The 25,102-nt window shown below is 47.6% G+C and overlaps 1 protein-coding gene and 22 non-coding genes across 23 annotated transcripts; all 23 read right to left on the bottom strand.

Annotated features, from left to right (window-relative positions):
• Positions 1–710: 710 nt before the first annotated feature.
• On the bottom strand, positions 711–784 carry Trnan-guu. The gene has a single exon. It is a non-coding gene; the product is annotated as a tRNA-Asn (tRNA).
• Positions 785–1,117: 333 nt separating this feature from the next.
• On the bottom strand, positions 1,118–1,189 carry Trnat-cgu. The gene has a single exon. It is a non-coding gene; the product is annotated as a tRNA-Thr (tRNA).
• A 689-nt stretch (positions 1,190–1,878) lies between these two features.
• Positions 1,879–1,952, bottom strand: Trnan-guu. The gene has a single exon. It is a non-coding gene; the product is annotated as a tRNA-Asn (tRNA).
• A 333-nt stretch (positions 1,953–2,285) lies between these two features.
• Positions 2,286–2,357, bottom strand: Trnat-cgu. The gene has a single exon. It is a non-coding gene; the product is annotated as a tRNA-Thr (tRNA).
• A 689-nt stretch (positions 2,358–3,046) lies between these two features.
• On the bottom strand, positions 3,047–3,120 carry Trnan-guu. The gene has a single exon. It is a non-coding gene; the product is annotated as a tRNA-Asn (tRNA).
• A 333-nt stretch (positions 3,121–3,453) lies between these two features.
• Trnat-cgu lies at positions 3,454–3,525 on the bottom strand. Its single transcript has one exon. It is a non-coding gene; the product is annotated as a tRNA-Thr (tRNA).
• A 689-nt stretch (positions 3,526–4,214) lies between these two features.
• On the bottom strand, positions 4,215–4,288 carry Trnan-guu. The gene has a single exon. It is a non-coding gene; the product is annotated as a tRNA-Asn (tRNA).
• A 1,396-nt stretch (positions 4,289–5,684) lies between these two features.
• LOC124798384 (P2R1A-PPP2R2A-interacting phosphatase regulator 1-like) lies at positions 5,685–8,370 on the bottom strand. Its single transcript, XM_047261757.1, has one exon. It carries the CDS (start codon positions 7,636–7,638, stop codon positions 6,658–6,660), a length of 981 nt encoding a protein of 326 aa, XP_047117713.1. The 5' UTR covers positions 7,639–8,370; the 3' UTR covers positions 5,685–6,657.
• A 7,987-nt stretch (positions 8,371–16,357) lies between these two features.
• On the bottom strand, positions 16,358–16,431 carry Trnan-guu. Its single transcript has one exon. It is a non-coding gene; the product is annotated as a tRNA-Asn (tRNA).
• A 333-nt stretch (positions 16,432–16,764) lies between these two features.
• On the bottom strand, positions 16,765–16,836 carry Trnat-cgu. Its single transcript has one exon. It is a non-coding gene; the product is annotated as a tRNA-Thr (tRNA).
• A 689-nt stretch (positions 16,837–17,525) lies between these two features.
• On the bottom strand, positions 17,526–17,599 carry Trnan-guu. The gene has a single exon. It is a non-coding gene; the product is annotated as a tRNA-Asn (tRNA).
• A 333-nt stretch (positions 17,600–17,932) lies between these two features.
• Trnat-cgu lies at positions 17,933–18,004 on the bottom strand. The gene has a single exon. It is a non-coding gene; the product is annotated as a tRNA-Thr (tRNA).
• A 689-nt stretch (positions 18,005–18,693) lies between these two features.
• Positions 18,694–18,767, bottom strand: Trnan-guu. Its single transcript has one exon. It is a non-coding gene; the product is annotated as a tRNA-Asn (tRNA).
• A 333-nt stretch (positions 18,768–19,100) lies between these two features.
• Trnat-cgu lies at positions 19,101–19,172 on the bottom strand. The gene has a single exon. It is a non-coding gene; the product is annotated as a tRNA-Thr (tRNA).
• A 689-nt stretch (positions 19,173–19,861) lies between these two features.
• On the bottom strand, positions 19,862–19,935 carry Trnan-guu. The gene has a single exon. It is a non-coding gene; the product is annotated as a tRNA-Asn (tRNA).
• Positions 19,936–20,268: 333 nt separating this feature from the next.
• Positions 20,269–20,340, bottom strand: Trnat-cgu. Its single transcript has one exon. It is a non-coding gene; the product is annotated as a tRNA-Thr (tRNA).
• Positions 20,341–21,029: 689 nt separating this feature from the next.
• Trnan-guu lies at positions 21,030–21,103 on the bottom strand. Its single transcript has one exon. It is a non-coding gene; the product is annotated as a tRNA-Asn (tRNA).
• Positions 21,104–21,436: 333 nt separating this feature from the next.
• Positions 21,437–21,508, bottom strand: Trnat-cgu. The gene has a single exon. It is a non-coding gene; the product is annotated as a tRNA-Thr (tRNA).
• A 689-nt stretch (positions 21,509–22,197) lies between these two features.
• Positions 22,198–22,271, bottom strand: Trnan-guu. The gene has a single exon. It is a non-coding gene; the product is annotated as a tRNA-Asn (tRNA).
• A 333-nt stretch (positions 22,272–22,604) lies between these two features.
• On the bottom strand, positions 22,605–22,676 carry Trnat-cgu. Its single transcript has one exon. It is a non-coding gene; the product is annotated as a tRNA-Thr (tRNA).
• A 689-nt stretch (positions 22,677–23,365) lies between these two features.
• Positions 23,366–23,439, bottom strand: Trnan-guu. Its single transcript has one exon. It is a non-coding gene; the product is annotated as a tRNA-Asn (tRNA).
• Positions 23,440–23,772: 333 nt separating this feature from the next.
• Trnat-cgu lies at positions 23,773–23,844 on the bottom strand. Its single transcript has one exon. It is a non-coding gene; the product is annotated as a tRNA-Thr (tRNA).
• A 689-nt stretch (positions 23,845–24,533) lies between these two features.
• On the bottom strand, positions 24,534–24,607 carry Trnan-guu. Its single transcript has one exon. It is a non-coding gene; the product is annotated as a tRNA-Asn (tRNA).
• Between the last annotated feature and the right edge of the window lie 495 nt (positions 24,608–25,102).

The following is a 25,102-nucleotide window of genomic DNA, read 5'->3' as shown; positions in this document are numbered from 1 at the left end:
CTGGCACTGAGCTAAGAAGGCGGCAGCTTAGCGTTTGTGAGCTATCCCCAAATTGTTACTTCATCATACTGAATCTTGCAGCCCTCGACCAGATATCGGATTTGGCACACAGCTGCTGCTGGGGGTGTCCACATTGCCGTTTTCCAAATCTCTTGAATGTTTCGCCCTTACGATCGAGGACGAGCGTCGGCCCACCAAAAGTTAGCGGTCTGCACAATCCTGACCTAGTGCACAGCTTGTGGGATAGCGTGGCTCGACTGCGAAATGCGCCTTTCGGCTCCTCTCTCTGGCTACAGTGCGTTGTTGTCCACAGTGGCACTGGCGTTGCCCATGGGGCTTCATGTAAGGCGACTGCACGTCGCTCGGCCAACAGCGGCCTACTGCAGACCGACACTTAAGACACACCAAATACAAATCGACATCGAGAGACAGGCCATGTCATGTGGCACTCGCGACGTATATGCTGAAATTGAATGTAAAGAATACGTCTTTTGTAGCGGGCGTCCCTCTACTGCAGTGTCACACATGACGAATAAAAAGGAAAACAGCAGAACGTCTGTGTAGGGCCATGTTTTTACCTACAGTGTCACTTGGCTGAATGTGTATAAGGCTCTGTGGCATCACTCAAACGCAGCCAAATTGTCACACTAGCTGTGTATCTCTAACAAAGTTGACGTATGTCCTCACCTCGGTGCCGGTTAAAACGATTTCGCCCCCGGGTGGGCTCGAACCACCAACCTTTCGGTTAACAGCCGAACGCGCTAGCCGATTGCGCCACGCAGGCCTTGACTTTGGCTCCCTTGTGCTCTGTATATCAACGCAATTCGTATACCTTCTGCAGGAATCTCGCAGAATGGTAGCATTTGCTTACGCCTCTTCACATGGATAACGTGCATGCACACTGTAGCGAGGCTCGTAAACGAATGACATCGCCAAGCATGACATTATACTACAAAATGCATACAAACCAATGTTCTGCCTATGCATTCAGAAAACCTCTGAGGACAGTAGAATACTTGTCATAGGTTGTAGAACATCCCTTTCATTCAGTGTACTGCCATGTGTTAGATGCTGCTCGAGATAGCTCCGCTCCTTGCAGGAAGGTTTAAAAAATGAATGCCTTCTGTGAGGTTCGAACTCACGACCCCTGGTTTACGAGACCAGTGCTCTACCACTGAGCTAAGAAGGCGGCAGCTTAGCGTTTGTGAGCTATCCCCAAATTCTTACTTCATCATACTGAATCTTGCAGCCCTCGACCAGATATCGGATTTGGCACACAGCTGCTGCTGGGGGTGTCCACATTGCCGTTTTCCAAATCTCTTGAATGTTTCGCCCTTACGATCGACGACGAGCGTCGGCCCACCAAAAGTTAGCGGTCTGCACAATCCTGACCTAGTGCACAGCTTGTGGGATAGCGTGGCTCGACTGCGAAATGCGCCTTTCGGCTCCTCTCTCTGGCTACAGTGCGCTGTTGTCCACAGTGGCACTGGCGTTGCCCATGGGGCTTCATGTAAGGCGACTGCACGTCGCTCGGCCAACAGCGGCCTACTGCAGACCGACACTTAAGACACACCAAATACAAATCGACATCGAGAGACAGGCCATGTCATGTGGCACTCGCGACGTATATGCTGAAATTGAATGTAAAGAATACGTCTTTTGTAGCGGGCGTCCCTCTACTGCAGTGTCACACATGACGAATAAAAAGGAAAACAGCAGAACGTCTGTGTAGGGCCATGTTTTTACCTACAGTGTCACTTGGCTGAATGTGTATAAGGCTCTGTGGCATCACTCAAACGCAGCCAAATTGTCACACTAGCTGTGTATCTCTAACAAAGTTGACGTATGTCCTCACCTCGGTGCCGGTTAAAACGATTTCGCCCCCGGGTGGGCTCGAACCACCAACCTTTCGGTTAACAGCCGAACGCGCTAGCCGATTGCGCCACGCAGGCCTTGACTTTGGCTCCCTTGTGCTCTGTATATCAACGCAATTCGTATACCTTCTGCAGGAATCTCGCAGAATGGTAGCATTTGCTTACGCCTCTTCACATGGATAACGTGCATGCACACTGTAGCGAGGCTCGTAAACGAATGACATCGCCAAGCATGACATTATACTACAAAATGCATACAAACCAATGTTCTGCCTATGCATTCAGAAAACCTCTGAGGACAGTAGAATACTTGTCATAGGTTGTAGAACATCCCTTTCATTCAGTGTACTGCCATGTGTTAGATGCTGCTCGAGATAGCTCCGCTCCTTGCAGGAAGGTTTAAAAAATGAATGCCTTCTGTGAGGTTCGAACTCACGACCCCTGGTTTACGAGACCAGTGCTCTACCACTGAGCTAAGAAGGCGGCAGCTTAGCGTTTGTGAGCTATCCCCAAATTCTTACTTCATCATACTGAATCTTGCAGCCCTCGACCAGATATCGGATTTGGCACACAGCTGCTGCTGGGGGTGTCCACATTGCCGTTTTCCAAATCTCTTGAATGTTTCGCCCTTACGATCGACGACGAGCGTCGGCCCACCAAAAGTTAGCGGTCTGCACAATCCTGACCTAGTGCACAGCTTGTGGGATAGCGTGGCTCGACTGCGAAATGCGCCTTTCGGCTCCTCTCTCTGGCTACAGTGCGCTGTTGTCCACAGTGGCACTGGCGTTGCCCATGGGGCTTCATGTAAGGCGACTGCACGTCGCTCGGCCAACAGCGGCCTACTGCAGACCGACACTTAAGACACACCAAATACAAATCGACATCGAGAGACAGGCCATGTCATGTGGCACTCGCGACGTATATGCTGAAATTGAATGTAAAGAATACGTCTTTTGTAGCGGGCGTCCCTCTACTGCAGTGTCACACATGACGAATAAAAAGGAAAACAGCAGAACGTCTGTGTAGGGCCATGTTTTTACCTACAGTGTCACTTGGCTGAATGTGTATAAGGCTCTGTGGCATCACTCAAACGCAGCCAAATTGTCACACTAGCTGTGTATCTCTAACAAAGTTGACGTATGTCCTCACCTCGGTGCCGGTTAAAACGATTTCGCCCCCGGGTGGGCTCGAACCACCAACCTTTCGGTTAACAGCCGAACGCGCTAGCCGATTGCGCCACGCAGGCCTTGACTTTGGCTCCCTTGTGCTCTGTATATCAACGCAATTCGTATACCTTCTGCAGGAATCTCGCAGAATGGTAGCATTTGCTTACGCCTCTTCACATGGATAACGTGCATGCACACTGTAGCGAGGCTCGTAAACGAATGACATCGCCAAGCATGACATTATACTACAAAATGCATACAAACCAATGTTCTGCCTATGCATTCAGAAAACCTCTGAGGACAGTAGAATACTTGTCATAGGTTGTAGAACATCCCTTTCATTCAGTGTACTGCCATGTGTTAGATGCTGCTCGAGATAGCTCCGCTCCTTGCAGGAAGGTTTAAAAAATGAATGCCTTCTGTGAGGTTCGAACTCACGACCCCTGGTTTACGAGACCAGTGCTCTACCACTGAGCTAAGAAGGCGGCAGCTTAGCGTTTGTGAGCTATCCCCAAATTCTTACTTCATCATACTGAATCTTGCAGCCCTCGACCAGATATCGGATTTGGCACACAGCTGCTGCTGGGGGTGTCCACATTGCCGTTTTCCAAATCTCTTGAATGTTTCGCCCTTACGATCGACGACGAGCGTCGGCCCACCAAAAGTTAGCGGTCTGCACAATCCTGACCTAGTGCACAGCTTGTGGGATAGCGTGGCTCGACTGCGAAATGCGCCTTTCGGCTCCTCTCTCTGGCTACAGTGCGCTGTTGTCCACAGTGGCACTGGCGTTGCCCATGGGGCTTCATGTAAGGCGACTGCACGTCGCTCGGCCAACAGCGGCCTACTGCAGACCGACACTTAAGACACACCAAATACAAATCGACATCGAGAGACAGGCCATGTCATGTGGCACTCGCGACGTATATGCTGAAATTGAATGTAAAGAATACGTCTTTTGTAGCGGGCGTCCCTCTACTGCAGTGTCACACATGACGAATAAAAAGGAAAACAGCAGAACGTCTGTGTAGGGCCATGTTTTTACCTACAGTGTCACTTGGCTGAATGTGTATAAGGCTCTGTGGCATCACTCAAACGCAGCCAAATTGTCACACTAGCTGTGTATCTCTAACAAAGTTGACGTATGTCCTCACCTCGGTGCCGGTTAAAACGATTTCGCCCCCGGGTGGGCTCGAACCACCAACCTTTCGGTTAACAGCCGAACGCGCTAGCCGATTGCGCCACGGAGGCCTTGACTTTGGCTCCCTTGTGCTCTGTATATCAACGCAATTCGTATACCTTCTGCAGGAATCTCGCAGAATGGTAGCATTTGCTTACGCCTCTTCACATGGATAACGTGCATGCACACTGTAGCGAGGCTCGTAAACGAATGACATCACCAAGCATGACATTATACTACAAAATGCATACAAACCAATGTTCTGCCTATGCATTCAGAAAACCTCTGAGGCCAGTAGAATACTTGTCATAGGTTGTAGAACATCCCTTTCATTCAGTGTACTGCCATGTGTTAGATGCTGCTCGAGATAGCTCCGCTCCTTGCAGGAAGGTTTAAAAAATGAATGCCTTCTGTGAGGTTCGAACTCACGACCCCTGGTTTACGAGACCAGTGCTCTACCACTTTTTTTTTTTTTTTTTTTTTTTTTTTTTTTATTTTCTCCTTAAAAGTTCTGTATATTATGCAACTATTCTACACTGTATTTTACATATTTATATATGACACTGCCATATTTACAATGTTTGGGCACTAAAGAATATATGGCACAATAAATGCTGAACATGGCACATAAGATTCGAGATTTTTTTTTGTTTTATTACATCTCAGGATGTAAAATAACATGTTGCAGTCTAACACTTTAACATGCTAATTTCTCTATTTCTGACTTGTTAATCATTCTAGTACTGCAGCAAAATACAGTCAATAAGTATTGGTTCCAAATATCAACCAAGAACAATGTGTTGGGTACTTTTATTCTCTGGCATACTAACATATATTTGTTTCATCTTTTTGTGATATTGCTAAAACAGGACATACTGCATTCTCACAATATAAGAACAAACAGAACTGAAAGTAGACAAACGTTACCAGGTCAGTTTAGTTCTACTAGGCCACACAGATGAATGAAAAGCGGATTTGCAGAAAATAAATTACATGTATTTAATGGAGCCAAACATAAATTTTTTTAATGAATACTGGTGCCTACCAGTGGCACATAATCCTTTCCAGCCCATAAATAAAATTTCAGTTTCAATATAACCAAACACAGTACTCATATACAAACTTTTTTAATTCCAAAAGACACAAAAATAAATGGATGTTCTTGCACTTGGTGATATTCACATGACATTGCAGATTCAGAACTCACAAGATATCCCACAGAATGCCGCATAGTAGACTAATTTAACAAGAATTTCATAATTTTCCTTTTGCTACTTTGGTAACTGTGTGTCAAAAAATTAAGAACTCTGAGAACTGTATATTAGATAGATTAAAATATTATGTTCACGCACACAATGAAGATTTTTTTGGAAATATTTGCACACAGTGTAACAAAATTCAGTTTGCTAAACAGAGACTGGAAGCCTTGAGTTATCTGTGTTTATGAAAGCATACTTAAATGGGGTACAAGTCAATTTCCTAGATTCAGGTTAAGTCATCATGTTCACAACTGCAAATATACAGATCTCAAGCAACATGGATGTACAGAATAGGAAAGAGCCAAAGTATAATGCCTTTAAAAGAATAAATGAAACAGAAATAGTTAAGTGTCTGAGAAGAGTGTGATGTATTAAATGCTGTATGCTGCATCACAAGTGGCCAAGTTATGTTTGGTATTACCGATTTTACTGGATCAAACATAATAGCTAACATAAAAATTTTATAAATATATATTTTTAAATACAGTTGCCTAGTTTTCAAAACAATGAGAATCTGTTTTAACACTTCTTGACATCTTTGAAACTGCACACAGGTCCTTGTAAGGGGGCAAAAAAGAATGGATCAGCAGTTGTTAGTGTGCAGAAATTTTTCTTTTACTGCTACATAAAAAAAAGTTTGTGTACAAACTTTCACAGACAGACATTAAATCTAAACACAATGCATCAAAACTGACTATAACGCCAGCATAAAAAGCGTCACTGAAAAAGACTTACATTAAAGAGTACACTGAACTACACAATGATAAATACTAATTACATATTTAAAGATACTTAAAAACACAAGTCATACAAAATATTTTAATACATAGGAGAAATGAGGTATTTCCACTTTTCGAAGAGGATTATTACAAATAATACAGCAACTGCTACCAGGTTTGCACAGGAAACAACAAAAATTAATCTCTGAAGCTTTCCTGGTATAGCAGATACCCCTCTCATTGGCAAGATACATAGAAAAATCTTTCAGTCAAAAAATGCACTACAGAACTTTTAATTCCTATAGTGAAACACGAAACCCCAATGAACTGGTTTTTGTGTCTTCAGCATATTCGTCTGGCACAGTTCAAGTGACAGACAAAAAGCTTTCAACGAACTGAAGTGCTGGGAAGCTGTGCAGACTAGAAAATGGGAAAAGAAATGCAGTTTAAGGCAAGTTTGGATTAGCTAGGGTTCTTTTCCCCAACTTGAGTCATGATCTGGTCACTTTTGCTTGGGTCAGGTGTTCTCTCCTCTTGCATTGGTTCATCATTAATGGAGGCTGCAGGACGTCCTGGTGATGGGCTGTCAACAGGCCGGAATGTGAAGCCAGGAGAGTCAGCACTAGATAATGATTCTGGAGTGCCCACTGAACTCAAGGAACCTGGTAATGGACTTGAGGAAGCATCCATTCTGTTATTCTGAGTCATTAGAAGACCAGCTCTCTCAGTTCCATAGTAACTGGGCCTTTTGGCTGGTGGAGGAACATAGGGATCAACCTTTTCATCCTCTATTTCACATTTGCGTTTCACAGGGCCCAGTGAACTAGCTCGAACAGTATTAGGACTTAAGCTTCTTCTGGTGGCAAAGGCCTTTCTTGTTGGGCTTGGTGATAAGCTGTTCTTGAAAAAGCCTGGTGAAAAGCATTGTCTTCCAAGACCTTGTCTTGTTGGTGATGGTGATGAACACACAGGTGGTCCTCCAGTATTTGGAAGTGACAGTTGCAAGGGATGATCAATGTAACGTTGCAACATACGTCGATTTGCTTCATTCTGCTCCTGCTGCTTACACATTGATGATGGTGTTGACGACGATGGGGATCCGGGAACAAGTGTGAGATCTTCCCATGACTGTGACATCTGCATTGCTGAATGTATTTCACGCTCATGGGCTGCCTCACGGTCAAGGCATTCTTCTTGTCGTAACTGGCTGACACGTGGAGTCAAGCGAGGACCTTGTAAGGCGCCGCTACTCATGTTATGTACTGGACTGAAACTTGCGCTGAAACGACGTGTCCTGGGCTGGCCCGCTGAAAATATGCTGCCAAATGGGCCAGAATCCCTTGCAGACGATGTTGTGGATGCTGCCGACATTGTGGTATTCAATTCATTTATCATGGGAGCGCTGCTAGATCTTTTTAAACTAACTGGTGAATCAACATCCATGTTTTTATAATATCACAAAACATAGCCCATCGACACCTAGAACTTCTAGCATTTGTTCACAGCATTAGGCCGACCTCCGTCAAGTACAGAATTAACTAATAATTTTACTTATTTACCAGAGTTAAGCACACAGGTACAACAAAAACAGCCTCTTTAAGGTGAAACTAACTCGACAAACTAATTTGCATTAGGTATCACCATTCATTAACACGTAAAACACAATCTAACTCTATCACGTCGCAACCCAAGTAATCGGCTTCTCCTCAGTAACCACATTTTACTGATGTATTGTAAATATTATACTCGCTGCTAATGGTTTAAGCAATCGTTTTCATGTAAGTATCTACGAATTATTTTTTTATCGCCGGACTTCAACTATAAAAGCAAAACTATTCATCCTATTGCCCCCTTCCTGATACTATCCAGTCTCTAAAAACACTAGATCTTTCGTCGTAGGTGAGTTTGCTCCGTCACGAACATCAAGCCCTTTCGATCACAAATGATATCCGAAAATTGTTAGAAAACTCAATTTTTATTTCGTGTGACGAAAAAACCAATAGATCTTTGCTAGCAGGTGATCACAAAGCGTGGCACTAAATTTGGGTTGATTCAGCTCTAAATATGTCGGTTACGACTCAACGCCAGTTTATGTATCTGTATAGCTAATGTCAAATTTAATATTCTGGAAAATGTAGATTTATGTACGCTTCGTTGCAAAATCTAAGTTTGTTATTCAAGTAAAATTTAGAAAAAAAAGCAATGGTAGAACGGAACGCCTGACTGCGACAACTATACTATGACATCGCCAAGCATGACATTATACTACAAAATGCATACAAACCAATGTTCTGCCTATGCATTCAGAAAACCTCTGAGGACAGTAGAATACTTGTCATAGGTTGTAGAACATCCCTTTCATTCAGTGTACTGCCATGTGTTAGATGCTGCTCGAAATAGCTCCGCTCCTTGCAGGAAGGTTTAAAAAATGAATGCCTTCTGTGAGGTTCGAACTCACGACCCCTGGTTTACGAGACCAGTGCTCTACCACTTTTTTTTTTTTTTTTTTTTACAGTACTGAAAATAAAATCCTAAAACATGACTATATAATGTAGACTGCTGACTGAAATGAAGATTAAAACACGAAAACTTCAGTCCTGGTGTAGAGAAGAAACATATATAAAGGCGGCAAATCCAGAAACAGTATAAAGGAAAATGCCTCACACAGGTGACCTTAGCCAACACCCTCTCTTTCAAATGTCAGGCTAAGCATATTGGCAAAATCATCTCGGAGGCCTGGCAATCGCAAGCGCTGCCAGTAAGCAGTAAGCATGTACTGCCGAAACGCTAGGTGTCCATCCTCTTCATGACAACTGTTGACAAAATGTACGAAATGGCCAATCAACCACATGACGGTATGGAGCTTCGTCCGCGGAAAAAAGGAAGAATCGGGCCGGACGATGATGTCAATAGTATAAGCGGCTTCAGCAGACCTAGTGACAAAAGCAAGTTGTTTCCTGAGCCAACGCCAATTAGCAAGGTGCCCACAGCAGGTGAATCGATGTTCAAGGGTATCCAGGAGACCACACCGAGTACAGGTGTCCGTGTCAGAAAGACCAATACGGTGCAGTCGTACATTGGTGGGAACCAAATTATTTATTACCCTATACCACGTGGACGCCACGGCCATAGAGTGGATCGGCAGACTAACGTTCTTCCAGACGTTCCTCCAGGACACAGATGGAGACGCCAGTTCTATTGGATTGGGACCGGCCAGCCCCTCCCAGCGGGCAATCAAGCCCTTGGTCGTTGGCACCGGCCGCCGCAAGAAGACGTCACCGAGGTAACTCACCGCAATATAAAATTCCCGAATGTGTTTCAACTTAAAATTTAGGCGTCCGACATCGACAGGTGGAGCAAGGCTCTCCGGACGCACAACAGTAAAAAGCCTGGATGTAATTGAAGTCACTTCTTGCGTAACAATTAGAGTCGTTCGGCGGACGTACAAAGCAGACGCCTTGCGAGTAATGTCAGAGAGGCCCAAGCCTCCGGAGAGACGCGGTTTCGTCATTACCTCGTAACGTAACTTGAATAGATGGCCCTTCCATATAAACCTGCTAGACAATTGGCGCAACCTTTTCGCCACCATCATGGGAAGTGGGAACAGCTGAGCAACATAATAAGCTTTACATAGAACGTAGGTGTCTAAAATTCTGACTTTTTGCAAAATGGTAGCAGAGCGCTGCTCATGGACCATCAGAGCCCCCTGTATCTTCTCGGTGACAGATTTCCAATTGAGAGCCGCCATTTTTAGAGGACACCGATCAATGATAATCCCCAAGGATGTATGGCGATCGACAAAAGTGGCCCAAGGGACGTCAGCATCGCGAAATCCTCGAATATCAAGGAACTTACATTTACCCTGATTGAGACGCGCTCCAGAGACACGACAGTATGCATCAACCGCCCCTTTCAACAACGGGATATCATCACGTTGACGGAGGAGAACAACGACATCATCCGCATATGCCTTAACAGAGAGCTTCCCACCAGAGAGGGACATACCCTGAAGCTTGAGAGCAATAGTCCGAAGCAGCGGTTCCAGGGACAATACGAATAAAGACATAGAGAGCGGACTACCCTGAGGCACTCCGCGGCGGATAGCAATGGGCGGCGTCAGCTGCCCATTGACTGACACCCGAGCTGTTATTCCCCTATACAAATTGCCAAGAACACCACGTGATGAAGCGTTAAAACCTATTGTACCTAAAACCCGATCTAAAAACACATGACTGACGTGATCAAAAGCCTTATAAAAATCAAGGAAGGCAAAGAAACAATGTACGTTTGTAACCGCCGCAACCGAGACAACATCCCGATATTCGGCTACTGGTGTCAGAATAGATCTATCATGAAAACAACATTGATGTGCACCAATCACACCCCGAAGCAGAAAAGACAACCGGCTATTGAGCGCTCTAGCAGCTGTCTTATAGTCAAAATTCAGCAATGTGAGCGGACGAAGATTGGCAGCAGATAAACGACCAGAGGACTTCGGGATTAAAACAATTTTCCCTACTTTAAAATCGGCAGGCACATCCATCCCCCTGACAATCTCATTTAAAATCTGCGTAAAAATGCCACCCAAAAGAGGCCAAAAACGGAGATAAAATTCTTTAGGCAGGCCGTCTGGACCCGGCGATTTACTGGACGGAGAGCGAGCAATAAAATCGAAAACATCATCTACCTGGAACTCCCGGAGAAATTCGCCGTTCGCGTCAGGCGCGATCGTCGCAGTTAGATCCCCAAAGACATCATCCGAAAGAGACTCACCAGAATCATCGGCAGAATATAGACTAGTGTAATACTGATGAAGAGCACGAACCATTTCCTCCTGTGCAATAAGCTGTCGCCCATCATCCACCTTAAGAGAAGAGATGAAGGAGCGACGACGACGAGTCTGATGCCGTAGCAGGTGGTACAAGGATGTCAGTTCACCTTCAACAAGAGAGTGAGGTTTCGACTTAACTCGCAGACCATCCATCTGTCGTCGTTTCAGGCTCAAGAGCTTGGCTTTAATACGACGAACATCATGGGTCCGCAGTGGAGAGGTACCCGCCGCGTCATATAGTTCACGCAGGACAGAGTAGTAATATTCATACGTGTTCTTAAAATCACGCGTCCTAGCAGCACAGTAAAAAATCAAAGTCTGACGAATCTTGGGCTTGGCAAACGCAGTCCACCAAACCAGCAAGGAGGGGTATCGCGGGACAGAGCGAAGACATCGCTCCCACACGCCACTTATAACATCATCCATAGCACTGTCGGCAAGATGGGAAACATTTAACATCCACTGGGAACGATAAAGTTTTGCAGGTTGGCGACTAAGATTTACAGTTGCAGTAAAAGCACAATGGTCAGAAAAACTAGTAGGAATAACATCGACAGAAAGAATTTTATCACATAAAAAATCAGATAAATAGAATCTGTCGAGTCTACTGCATGAGGACGCGGTAAAAAACGTATATTTCACCAGGGTTGGATATTTGTGTTCCCAAACATCACGCAGATGCATCGTACGAACTAAGTCATGTAAATCACGGCAATAATTAAAATTGGGGGACTGGTCTGCAGGGCGTAAAACACAATTAAAATCGCCTCCGAGCAGGAGACTCCGAGGACTCTGGCGCAAAAGATAAATAAGCTCTTCTTTATAAAAGCGCGATCGAGCCACAGTGTGACCCGAACCAGAGGGGGCATACAAAACAACGAGGCGGAGAGCAAAAAGACGACAACCAATCCCACGGCCAGAGTCAAGGAATTCAATGTCAGTAATAGGAATGCCCTCTCGAAAGAAAAGAGCAGTTCCTGTTGAATATTCCGGCGCGACATTAAAAACAGTTTGAAATCCAGGTAGAGAGAGATCAGAAAACAACACTTCCTGCAAAAACACTACGTCCGCACAGGCGTCGTAAATAAACTGCCGCAAAGAGGCAATGCGAACGTCGGACTCAATACGGTTAACATTTAAGGTAAGAAAGGTGTATGCTTGAACCATAGAGAGAAAAGCGAGAAAAACAAATCACCTACACCGACGCACCAGCGTCACAGTCCATAGCAGGGGTGACAGAGGCATCCGAGGGAGGGGGACTGCTACCCCGTTCCGCGGATCCCTTACGTTTCGGTTTTTTACGAACAGCATTAACGTTCGGCTGAACGCGTAACTTGCGTCGGCTGACGGGCAAGGAAACTTCAGCCGCCGGTGACGTAGGAGGGTCAAGTTCTGTATCCGACACCACCCGCGCCGGTCCACATGCGGGATCCGGGGTCGCGGGGGAAACATCCGACAAAACGGAATGGTCAACACCTGCACTAGCTTCCGGCAAACATGGACTGCACGGAGGCGAAACGTGAGCAGGAAGGTCCGAGGCCGCAGATTTGGAAGGAAGCGGAGCAGCTCCGCTGGCAGAGGTATGGGGCAGCGAAGCAGGAAGTTGTCGCGGCTCCACTTGTTGTGACATCGAAGTCGGTTCGGAAGACGGCGCCAACAGGCCCGACCGACGACCCGACTCGAGAGAAGCTGCGTCGGAGGCCGGAGGGGCGCCAGCAGCCGCCACCGGAACCGCTACCTCAGGAGGGCAGGGAGCAGCTACAGTACACAGTGGCTCGGAGGATGCCGGTCGCTCGGACTGGGGCATCTCAGGGAGATCCTCATCCGTACTATTTCCATCGTGTGGGCGACGCCTCTTATTATTCAAAAGTGGCACACCCACCTGAGGGACAGACGGAACAACATCAGATTTAGCACGCAAAGGAGGAAATTCTGTATCAGGGGTGCGCAAAACCTGTGGAGGGGCGCTACTACCACTGGACTGTGCTACACCAAGAGCAGAACCACCTGCAACGAGGTCAGCGACCGTTAACTTGCGACGCTGTTCGAGAGAATTTTTTAAAACAAAAACTCTCCGCGGACAGTCGGTACGCACGTGACCACTTTCATTGCACAAAAAACAGGTGCCCACCTGACCACTATATGTTACATGGACACGATATCCACCGATCTGCAGGTGAGATGGAATATTCTGCTTAACGTGCATTTCGACTGAACGAATACCACTGTAACATTGCAGGCGATGTTGGCTTGACCAGCGTTCAAGGCGAATGCTCTTTACATCACCATACTTCTGTAGACCCTCCTTAAGATAGACATTATCCACCTCCGGTGGAAGGTTGTAAACACGAACATTGGTATACGTGATGGAAGCATTGGAAAGCAGCACGGTACTTACAGAATCATCCCGATGCCGAAAGAGAACTTGATGACCATATTTAGAAAGAATTTTATCAACCTGAAGTGGGTCCATAAACTTAACAAAGAAAACATACAGTTCGGTATCAAAATAAGCAGTGTGCACCTGATCCGAATGAACACCAAAGGTATCTACCAACCAATCATGAATCTCAAGAGAACTAGGTTGCACATGGCGGGTTGACTTGTCAAAAGCAAAACTAACTGTAGCCTGACGAGGAATAACCTGGGACGACATTTTCAAAGTATGCGGTCGAAACCGCTACACAAAAAACACTGAAATAAGGACAGAAAGTAACACAAGGTACGAAACAACGACGGAGAAACACTCACAGAAGTTGCAACACAACACGTAAACAAAAACGATAGTCCACTATACGTAACGCTACGGCGGAGCGGAAGACTAGGCACGTCCACACTGCACGGCGTCTAAAGCGGAACTGGGGGGCAATGCGAACGTCGGACTCAATACGGTTAAGATTTAAGGTAAGAAAGGTGTATGCTTGAACCATAGAGAGAAAAGCGAGAAAGGAAATCACCTACACCGACGCACCAACGTCACAGTCCATAGCAGGGGAGACGGAGGCATCCGAGGGAGGGGGACTGGTACCCCGTTCCGCGGATCCCTTACGCTTCGGTTTTTTACGAACAGCATTAACGTTCGGCTGAACGCGTAACTTGCGTCGGCTGACGGGCAAGGAAGCTTCAGCCGCCGGTGACGTAGGAGGGTCAAGTTCTGTATCCGACACCACCCGCGCCGGTCCACATGCGGGATCCGGGGTCGCGGGGGAAACATCCGACAAAACGGAATGGTCAACACCTGCACTAGCTTCCGGCAAACATGGACTGCACGGAGGCGAAACGTGAGCAGGAAGGTCCGAGGCAGCAGAGTTGGAAGGAAGCGGAGCAGCTCCGCTGGCAGAGGTATGGGGCAGCGAAGCAGGAAGTTGTCGCGGCTCCACTTGTTGTGACATCGAAGTCGGTTCGGAAGACGGCGCCAACAGGCCCGACCGACGACCCGACTCGAGAGAAGCTGCGTCGGAGGCCGGAGGGGCGCCAGCAGCCGCTACCGGAACCGCTACCTCAGGAGGGCAGGGAGCAGCTACAGTACACAGTGGCTCGGAGGATGCCGGTCGCTCGGACTGGGGCATCTCAGGGAGATCCTCATCCGTACTATTTCCATCGTGTGGGCGACGCCTCTTATTATTCAAAAGTGGCACACCCACCTGAGGGACAGACGGAACAACATCAGATTTAGCACGCAAAGGAGGAAATTCTGTGTCAGGGTTGCGCAAAACCTGTGGCGGGGCGCTACTACCACTGGACTGTGCTACACCAAGAGCAGAACCACCTGCAACGAGGTCAGCGACCGTTAACTTGCGACGCTGTTCGAGAGAATTTTTTAAAACAAAAACTCTCTGCGGACAGTCGGTACGCACGTGACCACTTTCATTGCACAAAAAACAGGTGCCAACCTGACCACTATATGTTACATGGACACGATATCCACCGATCTGCAGGTGAGATGGAATATTCTGCTTAACGTGCATTTCGACTGAACGAATACCACTGTAACATTGCAGGCGATGTTGGCTTGACCAGCGTTCAAGGCGAATGCTCTTTATATCACCATACTTCTGTAGACCCTCCTTAAGATAGACATTATCCACCTCCGGTGGAAGGTTGTAAACACGAACACTGGTGTACGTAATGGAAGCATTGGAAAGCAGCACGGTACTTACAGAATCATCCCGATGCCGAAAGAGAACTTGATGACCGTATTTAGAAAGAATTTTATCAACCTGAAGTGGGTCCATAAACTTAACAAAGAAAACATACAGTTCGGTATCAAAATAAGCAGTGTGCACCTGAGCCGAATGAACACCAAAGGTATCTACCAACCAATCATGAATCTCAAGAGAACTAGGTTGCACATGGCGGGTTGACTTGTCAAAAGCAAAACTAACTGTAGCCTGACGAGGAATAACCTGGGACGACATTTTCAAAATATGCGGTCGAAACCGCTACACAAAAAAACACTGAAATAAGGACAGAAAGTAACACAAGGTACGAAACAACGACGGAGAAACACTCACAGAAGTTGCAACACAACACGTAAACAAAAACGATAGTCCACTATACGTAACGCTACGGCGGAGCGGAAGACTAGGCACGTCCACACTGCACGGCGTCTAAAGCGGAACTGGCACTGAGCTAAGAAGGTGGCAGCTTAGCGTTTGTGAGCTATCCCCAAATTGTTACTTCATCATACTGAATCTTGCAGCCCTCGACCAGATATCGGATTTGGCACACAGCTGCTGCTGGGGGTGTCCACATTGCCGTTTTCCAAATCTCTTGAATGTTTCGCCCTTACGATCGAGGACGAGCGTCGGCCCACCAAAAGTTAGCGGTCTGCACAATCCTGACCTAGTGCACAGCTTGTGGGATAGCGTGGCTCGACTGCGAAATGCGCCTTTCGGCTCCTCTCTCTGGCTACAGTGCGCTGTTGTCCACAGTGGCACTGGCGTTGCCCATGGGGCTTCATGTAAGGCGACTGCACGTCGCTCGGCCAACAGCGGCCTACTGCAGACCGACACTTAAGACACACCAAATACAAATCGACATCGAGAGACAGGCCATGTCATGTGGCACTCGCGACGTATATGCTGAAATTGAATGTAAAGAATACGTCTTTTGTAGCGGGCGTCCCTCTACTGCAGTGTCACACATGACGAATAAAAAGGAAAACAGCAGAACGTCTGTGTAGGGCCATGTTTTTACCTACAGTGTCACTTGGCTGAATGTGTATAAGGCTCTGTGGCATCACTCAAACGCAGCCAAATTGTCACACTAGCTGTGTATCTCTAACAAAGTTGACGTATGTCCTCACCTCGGTGCCGGTTAAAACGATTTCGCCCCCGGGTGGGCTCGAACCACCAACCTTTCGGTTAACAGCCGAACGCGCTAGCCGATTGCGCCACGGAGGCCTTGACTTTGGCTCCCTTGTGCTCTGTATATCAACGCAATTCGTATACCTTCTGCAGGAATCTCGCAGAATGGTAGCATTTGCTTACGCCTCTTCACATGGATAACGTGCATGCACACTGTAGCGAGGCTCGTAAACGAATGACATCGCCAAGCATGACATTATACTACAAAATGCATACAAACCAATGTTCTGCCTATGCATTCAGAAAACCTCTGAGGCCAGTAGAATACTTGTCATAGGTTGTAGAACATCCCTTTCATTCAGTGTACTGCCATGTGTTAGATGCTGCTCGAGATAGCTCCGCTCCTTGCAGGAAGGTTTAAAAAATGAATGCCTTCTGTGAGGTTCGAACTCACGACCCCTGGTTTACGAGACCAGTGCTCTACCACTGAGCTAAGAAGGCGGCAGCTTAGCGTTTGTGAGCTATCCCCAAATTGTTACTTCATCATACTGAATCTTGCAGCCCTCGACCAGATATCGGATTTGGCACACAGCTGCTGCTGGGGGTGTCCACATTGCCGTTTTCCAAATCTCTTGAATGTTTCGCCCTTACGATCGAGGACGAGCGTCGGCCCACCAAAAGTTAGCGGTCTGCACAATCCTGACCTAGTGCACAGCTTGTGGGATAGCGTGGCTCGACTGCGAAATGCGCCTTTCGGCTCCTCTCTCTGGCTACAGTGCGTTGTTGTCCACAGTGGCACTGGCGTTGCCCATGGGGCTTCATGTAAGGCGACTGCACGTCGCTCGGCCAACAGCGGCCTACTGCAGACCGACACTTAAGACACACCAAATACAAATCGACATCGAGAGACAGGCCATGTCATGTGGCACTCGCGACGTATATGCTGAAATTGAATGTAAAGAATACGTCTTTTGTAGCGGGCGTCCCTCTACTGCAGTGTCACACATGACGAATAAAAAGGAAAACAGCAGAACGTCTGTGTAGGGCCATGTTTTTACCTACAGTGTCACTTGGTTGAATGTGTATAAGGCTCTGTGGCATCATTCAAACGCAGCCAAATTGTCACACTAGCTGTGTATCTCTAACAAAGTTGACGTATGTCCTCACCTCGGTGCCGGTTAAAACGATTTCGCCCCCGGGTGGGCTCGAACCACCAACCTTTCGGTTAACAGCCGAACGCGCTAGCCGATTGCGCCACGGAGGCCTTGACTTTGGCTCCCTTGTGCTCTGTATATCAACGCAATTCGTATACCTTCTGCAGGAATCTCGCAGAATGGTAGCATTTGCTTACGCCTCTTCACATGGATAACGTGCATGCACACTGTAGCGAGGCTCGTAAACGAATGACATCGCCAAGCATGACATTATACTACAAAATGCATACAAACCAATGTTCTGCCTATGCATTCAGAAAACCTCTGAGGCCAGTAGAATACTTGTCATAGGTTGTAGAACATCCCTTTCATTCAGTGTACTGCCATGTGTTAGATGCTGCTCGAGATAGCTCCGCTCCTTGCAGGAAGGTTTAAAAAATGAATGCCTTCTGTGAGGTTCGAACTCACGACCCCTGGTTTACGAGACCAGTGCTCTACCACTGAGCTAAGAAGGCGGCAGCTTAGCATTTGTGAGCTATCCCCAAATTGTTACTTCATCATACTGAATCTTGCAGCCCTCGACCAGATATCGGATTTGGCACACAGCTGCTGCTGGGGGTGTCCACATTGCCGTTTTCCAAATCTCTTGAATGTTTCGCCCTTACGATCGAGGACGAGCGTCGGCCCACCAAAAGTTAGCGGTCTGCACAATCCTGACCTAGTGCACAGCTTGTGGGATAGCGTGGCTCGACTGCGAAATGCGCCTTTCGGCTCCTCTCTCTGGCTACAGTGCACTGTTGTCCACAGTGGCACTGGCGTTGCCCATGGGGCTTCATGTAAGGCGACTGCACGTCGCTCGGCCAACAGCGGCCTACTGCAGACCGACACTTAAGACACACCAAATACAAATCGACATCGAGAGACAGGCCATGTCATGTGGCACTCGCGACGTATATGCTGAAATTGAATGTAAAGAATACGTCTTTTGTAGCGGGCGTCCCTCTACTGCAGTGTCACACATGACGAATAAAAAGGAAAACAGCAGAACGTCTGTGTAGGGCCATGTTTTTACCTACAGTGTCACTTGGCTGAATGTGTATAAGGCTCTGTGGCATCACTCAAACGCAGCCAAATTGTCACACTAGCTGTGTATCTCTAACAAAGTTGACGTATGTCCTCACCTCGGTGCCGGTTAAAACGATTTCGCCCCCGGGTGGGCTCGAACCACCAACCTTTCGGTTAACAGCCGAACGCGCTAGCCGATTGCGCCACGGAGGCCTTGACTTTGGCTCCCTTGTGCTCTGTATATCAACGCAATTCGTATACCTTCTGCAGGAATCTCGCAGAATGGTAGCATTTGCTTACGCCTCTTCACATGGATAACGTGCATGCACACTGTAGCGAGGCTCGTAAACGAATGACATCGCCAAGCATGACATTATACTACAAAATGCATACAAACCAATGTTCTGCCTATGCATTCAGAAAACCTCTGAGGCCAGTAGAATACTTGTCATAGGTTGTAGAACATCCCTTTCATTCAGTGTACTGCCATGTGTTAGATGCTGCTCGAGATAGCTCCGCTCCTTGCAGGAAGGTTTAAAAAATGAATGCCTTCTGTGAGGTTCGAACTCACGACCCCTGGTTTACGAGACCAGTGCTCTACCACTGAGCTAAGAAGGCGGCAGCTTAGCGTTTGTGAGCTATCCCCAAATTGTTACTTCATCATACTGAATCTTGCAGCCCTCGACCAGATATCGGATTTGGCACACAGCTGCTGCTGGGGGTGTCCACATTGCCGTTTTCCAAATCTCTTGAATGTTTCGCCCTTACGATCGAGGACGAGCGTCGGCCCACCAAAAGTTAGCGGTCTGCACAATCCTGACCTAGTGCACAGCTTGTGGGATAGCGTGGCTCGACTGCGAAATGCGCCTTTCGGCTCCTCTCTCTGGCTACAGTGCACTGTTGTCCACAGTGGCACTGGCGTTGCCCATGGGGCTTCATGTAAGGCGACTGCACGTCGCTCGGCCAACAGCGGCCTACTGCAGACCGACACTTAAGACACACCAAATACAAATCGACATCGAGAGACAGGCCATGTCATGTGGCACTCGCGACGTATATGCTGAAATTGAATGTAAAGAATACGTCTTTTGTAGCGGGCGTCCCTCTACTGCAGTGTCACACATGACGAATAAAAAGGAAAACAGCAGAACGTCTGTGTAGGGCCATGTTTTTACCTACAGTGTCACTTGGCTGAATGTGTATAAGGCTCTGTGGCATCACTCAAACGCAGCCAAATTGTCACACTAGCTGTGTATCTCTAACAAAGTTGACGTATGTCCTCACCTCGGTGCCGGTTAAAACGATTTCGCCCCCGGGTGGGCTCGAACCACCAACCTTTCGGTTAACAGCCGAACGCGCTAGCCGATTGCGCCACGGAGGCCTTGACTTTGGCTCCCTTGTGCTCTGTATATCAACGCAATTCGTATACCTTCTGCAGGAATCTCGCAGAATGGTAGCATTTGCTTACGCCTCTTCACATGGATAACGTGCATGCACACTGTAGCGAGGCTCGTAAACGAATGACATCGCCAAGCATGACATTATACTACAAAATGCATACAAACCAATGTTCTGCCTATGCATTCAGAAAACCTCTGAGGCCAGTAGAATACTTGTCATAGGTTGTAGAACATCCCTTTCATTCAGTGTACTGCCATGTGTTAGATGCTGCTCGAGATAGCTCCGCTCCTTGCAGGAAGGTTTAAAAAATGAATGCCTTCTGTGAGGTTCGAACTCACGACCCCTGGTTTACGAGACCAGTGCTCTACCACTGAGCTAAGAAGGCGGCAGCTTAGCGTTTGTGAGCTATCCCCAAATTGTTACTTCATCATACTGAATCTTGCAGCCCTCGACCAGATATCGGATTTGGCACACAGCTGCTGCTGGGGGTGTCCACATTGCCGTTTTCCAAATCTCTTGAATGTTTCGCCCTTACGATCGAGGACGAGCGTCGGCCCACCAAAAGTTAGCGGTCTGCACAATCCTGACCTAGTGCACAGCTTGTGGGATAGCGTGGCTCGACTGCGAAATGCGCCTTTCGGCTCCTCTCTCTGGCTACAGTGCGTTGTTGTCCACAGTGGCACTGGCGTTGCCCATGGGGCTTCATGTAAGGCGACTGCACGTCGCTCGGCCAACAGCGGCCTACTGCAGACCGACACTTAAGACACACCAAATACAAATCGACATCGAGAGACAGGCCATGTCATGTGGCACTCGCGACGTATATGCTGAAATTGAATGTAAAGAATACGTCTTTTGTAGCGGGCGCCCCTCTACTGCAGTGTCACACATGACGAATAAAAAGGAAAACAGCAGAACGTCTGTGTAGGGCCATGTTTTTACCTACAGTGTCACTTGGCTGAATGTGTATAAGGCTCTGTGGCATCACTCAAACGCAGCCAAATTGTCACACTAGCTGTGTATCTCTAACAAAGTTGACGTATGTCCTCACCACGGTGCCGGTTAAAACGATTTCGCCCCCAGGTGGGCTCGAACCACCAACCTTTCGGTTAACAGCCGAACGCGCTAGCCGATTGCGCCACGGAGGCCTTGACTTTGGCTCCCTTGTGCTCTGTATATCAATGCAATTCGTATACCTTCTGCAGGAATCTCGCAGAATGGTAGCATTTGCTTACGCCTCTTCACATGGATAACGTGCATGCACACTGTAGCGAGGCTCGTAAACGAATGACATCGCCAAGCATGACATTATACTACAAAATGCATACAAACCAATGTTCTGCCTATGCATTCAGAAAACCTCTGAGGCCAGTAGAATACTTGTCATAGGTTGTAGAACATCCCTTTCATTCAGTGTACTGCCATGTGTTAGATGCTGCTCGAGATAGCTCCGCTCCTTGCAGGAAGGTTTAAAAAATGAATGCCTTCTGTGAGGTTCGAACTCACGACCCCTGGTTTACGAGACCAGTGCTCTACCACTGAGCTAAGAAGGCGGCAGCTTAGCGTTTGTGAGCTATCCCCAAATTGTTACTTCATCATACTGAATCTTGCAGCCCTCGACCAGATATCGGATTTGGCACACAGCTGCTGCTGGGGGTGTCCACATTGCCGTTTTCCAAATCTCTTGAATGTTTCGCCCTTACGATCGAGGACGAGCGTCGGCCCACCAAAAGTTAGCGGTCTGCACAATCCTGACCTAGTGCACAGCTTGTGGGATAGCGTGGCTCGACTGCGAAATGCGCCTTTCGGCTCCTCTCTCTGGCTACAGTGCGTTGTTGTCCACAGTGGCACTGGCGTTGCCCATGGGGCTTCATGTAAGGCGACTGCACGTCGCTCGGCCAACAGCGGCCTACTGCAGACCGACACTTAAGACACACCAAATACAAATCGACATCGAGAGACAGGCCATGTCATGTGGCACTCGCGACGTATATGCTGAAATTGAATGTAAAGAATACGTCTTTTGTAGCGGGCGTCCCTCTACTGCAGTGTCACACATGACGAATATAAAGGAAAACAGCAGAACGTCTGTGTAGGGCCATGTTTTTACCTACAGTGTCACTTGGTTGAATGTGTATAAGGCTCTGTGGCATCATTCAAACGCAGCCAAATTGTCACACTAGCTGTGTATCTCTAACAAAGTTGACGTATGTCCTCACCTCGGTGCCGGTTAAAACGATTTCGCCCCCGGGTGGGCTCGAACCACCAACCTTTCGGTTAACAGCCGAACGCGCTAGCCGATTGCGCCACGGAGGCCTTGACTTTGGCTCCCTTGTGCTCTGTATATCAACGCAATTCGTATACCTTCTGCAGGAATCTCGCAGAATGGTAGCATTTGCTTACGCCTCTTCACATGGATAACGTGCATGCACACTGTAGCGAGGCTCGTAAACGAATGACATCGCCAAGCATGACATTATACTACAAAATGCATACAAACCAATGTTCTGCCTATGCATTCAGAAAACCTCTGAGGCCAGTAGAATACTTGTCATAGGTTGTAGAACATCCCTTTCATTCAGTGTACTGCCATGTGTTAGATGCTGCTCGAGATAGCTCCGCTCCTTGCAGGAAGGTTTAAAAAATGAATGCCTTCTGTGAGGTTCGAACTCACGACCCCTGGTTTACGAGACCAGTGCTCTACCACTGAGCTAAGAAGGCGGCAGCTTAGCGTTTGTGAGCTATCCCCAAATTGTTACTTCATCATACTGAATCTTGCAGCCCTCGACCAGATATCGGATTTGGCACACAGCTGCTGCTGGGGGTGTCCACATTGCCGTTTTCCAAATCTCTTGAATGTTTCGCCCTTACGATCGAGGACGAGCGTCGGCCCACCAAAAGTTAGCGGTCTGCACAATCCTGACCTAGTGCACAGCTTGTGGGATAGCGTGGCTCGACTGCGAAATGCGCCTTTCGGCTCCTCTCTCTGGCTACAGTGCGCTGTTGTCCACAGTGGCACTGGCGTTGCCCATGGGGCTTCATGTAAGGCGACTGCACGTCGCTCGGCCAACAGCGGCCTACTGCAGACCGACACTTAAGACACACCAAATACAAATCGACATCGAGAGACAGGCCATGTCATGTGGCACTCGCGACGTATATGCTGAAATTGAATGTAAAGAATACGTCTTTTGTAGCGGGCGTCCCTCTACTGCAGTGTCACACATGACGAATATAAAGGAAAACAGCAGAACGTCTGTGTAGGGCCATGTTTTTACCTACAGTGTCACTTGGTTGAATGTGTATAAGGCTCTGTGGCATCATTCAAACGCAGCCAAATTGTCACACTAGCTGTGTATCTCTAACAAAGTTGACGTATGTCCTCACCTCGGTGCCGGTTAAAACGATTTCGCCCCCGGGTGGGCTCGAACCACCAACCTTTCGGTTAACAGCCGAACGCGCTAGCCGATTGCGCCACGGAGGCCTTGACTTTGGCTCCCTTGTGCTCTGTATATCAACGCAATTCGTATACCTTCTGCAGGAATCTCGCAGAATGGTAGCATTTGCTTACGCCTCTTCACATGGGTAACGTGCATGCACACTGTAGCGAGGCTCGTAAACGAATGACATCGCCAAGCATGACATTATACTACAAAATGCATACAAACCAATGTTCTGCCTATGCATTCAGAAAACCTCTGAGGCCAGTAGAATACTTGTCATAGGTTGTAGAACATCCCTTTCATTCAGTGTACTGCCATGTGTTAGATGCTGCTCGAGATAGCTCCGCTCCTTGCAGGAAGGTTTAAAAAATGAATGCCTTCTGTGAGGTTCGAACTCACGACCCCTGGTTTACGAGACCAGTGCTCTACCACTGAGCTAAGAAGGCGGCAGCTTAGCGTTTGTGAGCTATCCCCAAATTGTTACTTCATCATACTGAATCTTGCAGCCCTCGACCAGATATCGGATTTGGCACACAGCTGCTGCTGGGGGTGTCCACATTGCCGTTTTCCAAATCTCTTGAATGTTTCGCCCTTACGATCGAGGACGAGCGTCGGCCCACCAAAAGTTAGCGGTCTGCACAATCCTGACCTAGTGCACAGCTTGTGGGATAGCGTGGCTCGACTGCGAAATGCGCCTTTCGGCTCCTCTCTCTGGCTACAGTGCGCTGTTGTCCACAGTGGCACTGGCGTTGCCCATGGGGCTTCATGTAAGGCGACTGCACGTCGCTCGGCCAACAGCGGCCTACTGCAGACCGACACTTAAGACACACCAAATACAAATCGACATCGAGAGACAGGCCATGTCATGTGGCACTCGCGACGTATATGCTGAAACTGAATGTAAAGAATACGTCTTTTGTAGCGGGCGCCCCTCTACTGCAGTGTCACACATGACGAATAAAAAGGAAAACAGCAGAACGTCTGTGTAGGGCCATGTTTTTACCTACAGTGTCACTTGGCTGAATGTGTATAAGGCTCTGTGGCATCACTCAAACGCAGCCAAATTGTCACACTAGCTGTGTATCTCTAACAAAGTTGACGTATGTCCTCACCTCGGTGCCGGTTAAAACGATTTCGCCCCCAGGTGGGCTCGAACCACCAACCTTTCGGTTAACAGCCGAACGCGCTAGCCGATTGCGCCACGGAGGCCTTGACTTTGGCTCCCTTGTGCTCTGTATATCAATGCAATTCGTATACCTTCTGCAGGAATCTCGCAGAATGGTAGCATTTGCTTACGCCTCTTCACATGGATAACGTGCATGCACACTGTAGCGAGGCTCGTAAACGAATGACATCGCCAAGCATGACATTATACTACAAAATGCATACAAACCAATGTTCTGCCTATGCATTCAGAAAACCTCTGAGGCCAGTAGAATACTTGTCATAGGTTGTAGAACATCCCTTTCATTCAGTGTACTGCCATGTGTTAGATGCTGCTCGAGATAGCTCCGCTCCTTGCAGGAAGGTTTAAAAAATGAATGCCTTCTGTGAGGTTCGAACTCACGACCCCTGGTTTACGAGACCAGTGCTCTACCACTTTTTTTTTTTTTTTTTTTTTTTTTTTAAACATATATAAAGGCGGCAAATCCAGAAACAGTATAAAAGAAAATGGCTCACACAGGTGACCTTAGCCAACACCCT

Source organism: Schistocerca piceifrons, chromosome 5 (genome assembly GCF_021461385.2).
Source record: "Schistocerca piceifrons isolate TAMUIC-IGC-003096 chromosome 5, iqSchPice1.1, whole genome shotgun sequence".
Taxonomy (NCBI): Eukaryota; Metazoa; Arthropoda; class Insecta; order Orthoptera; family Acrididae; genus Schistocerca; species Schistocerca piceifrons.
This window is presented reverse-complemented; position numbering and strand designations above follow the sequence as displayed.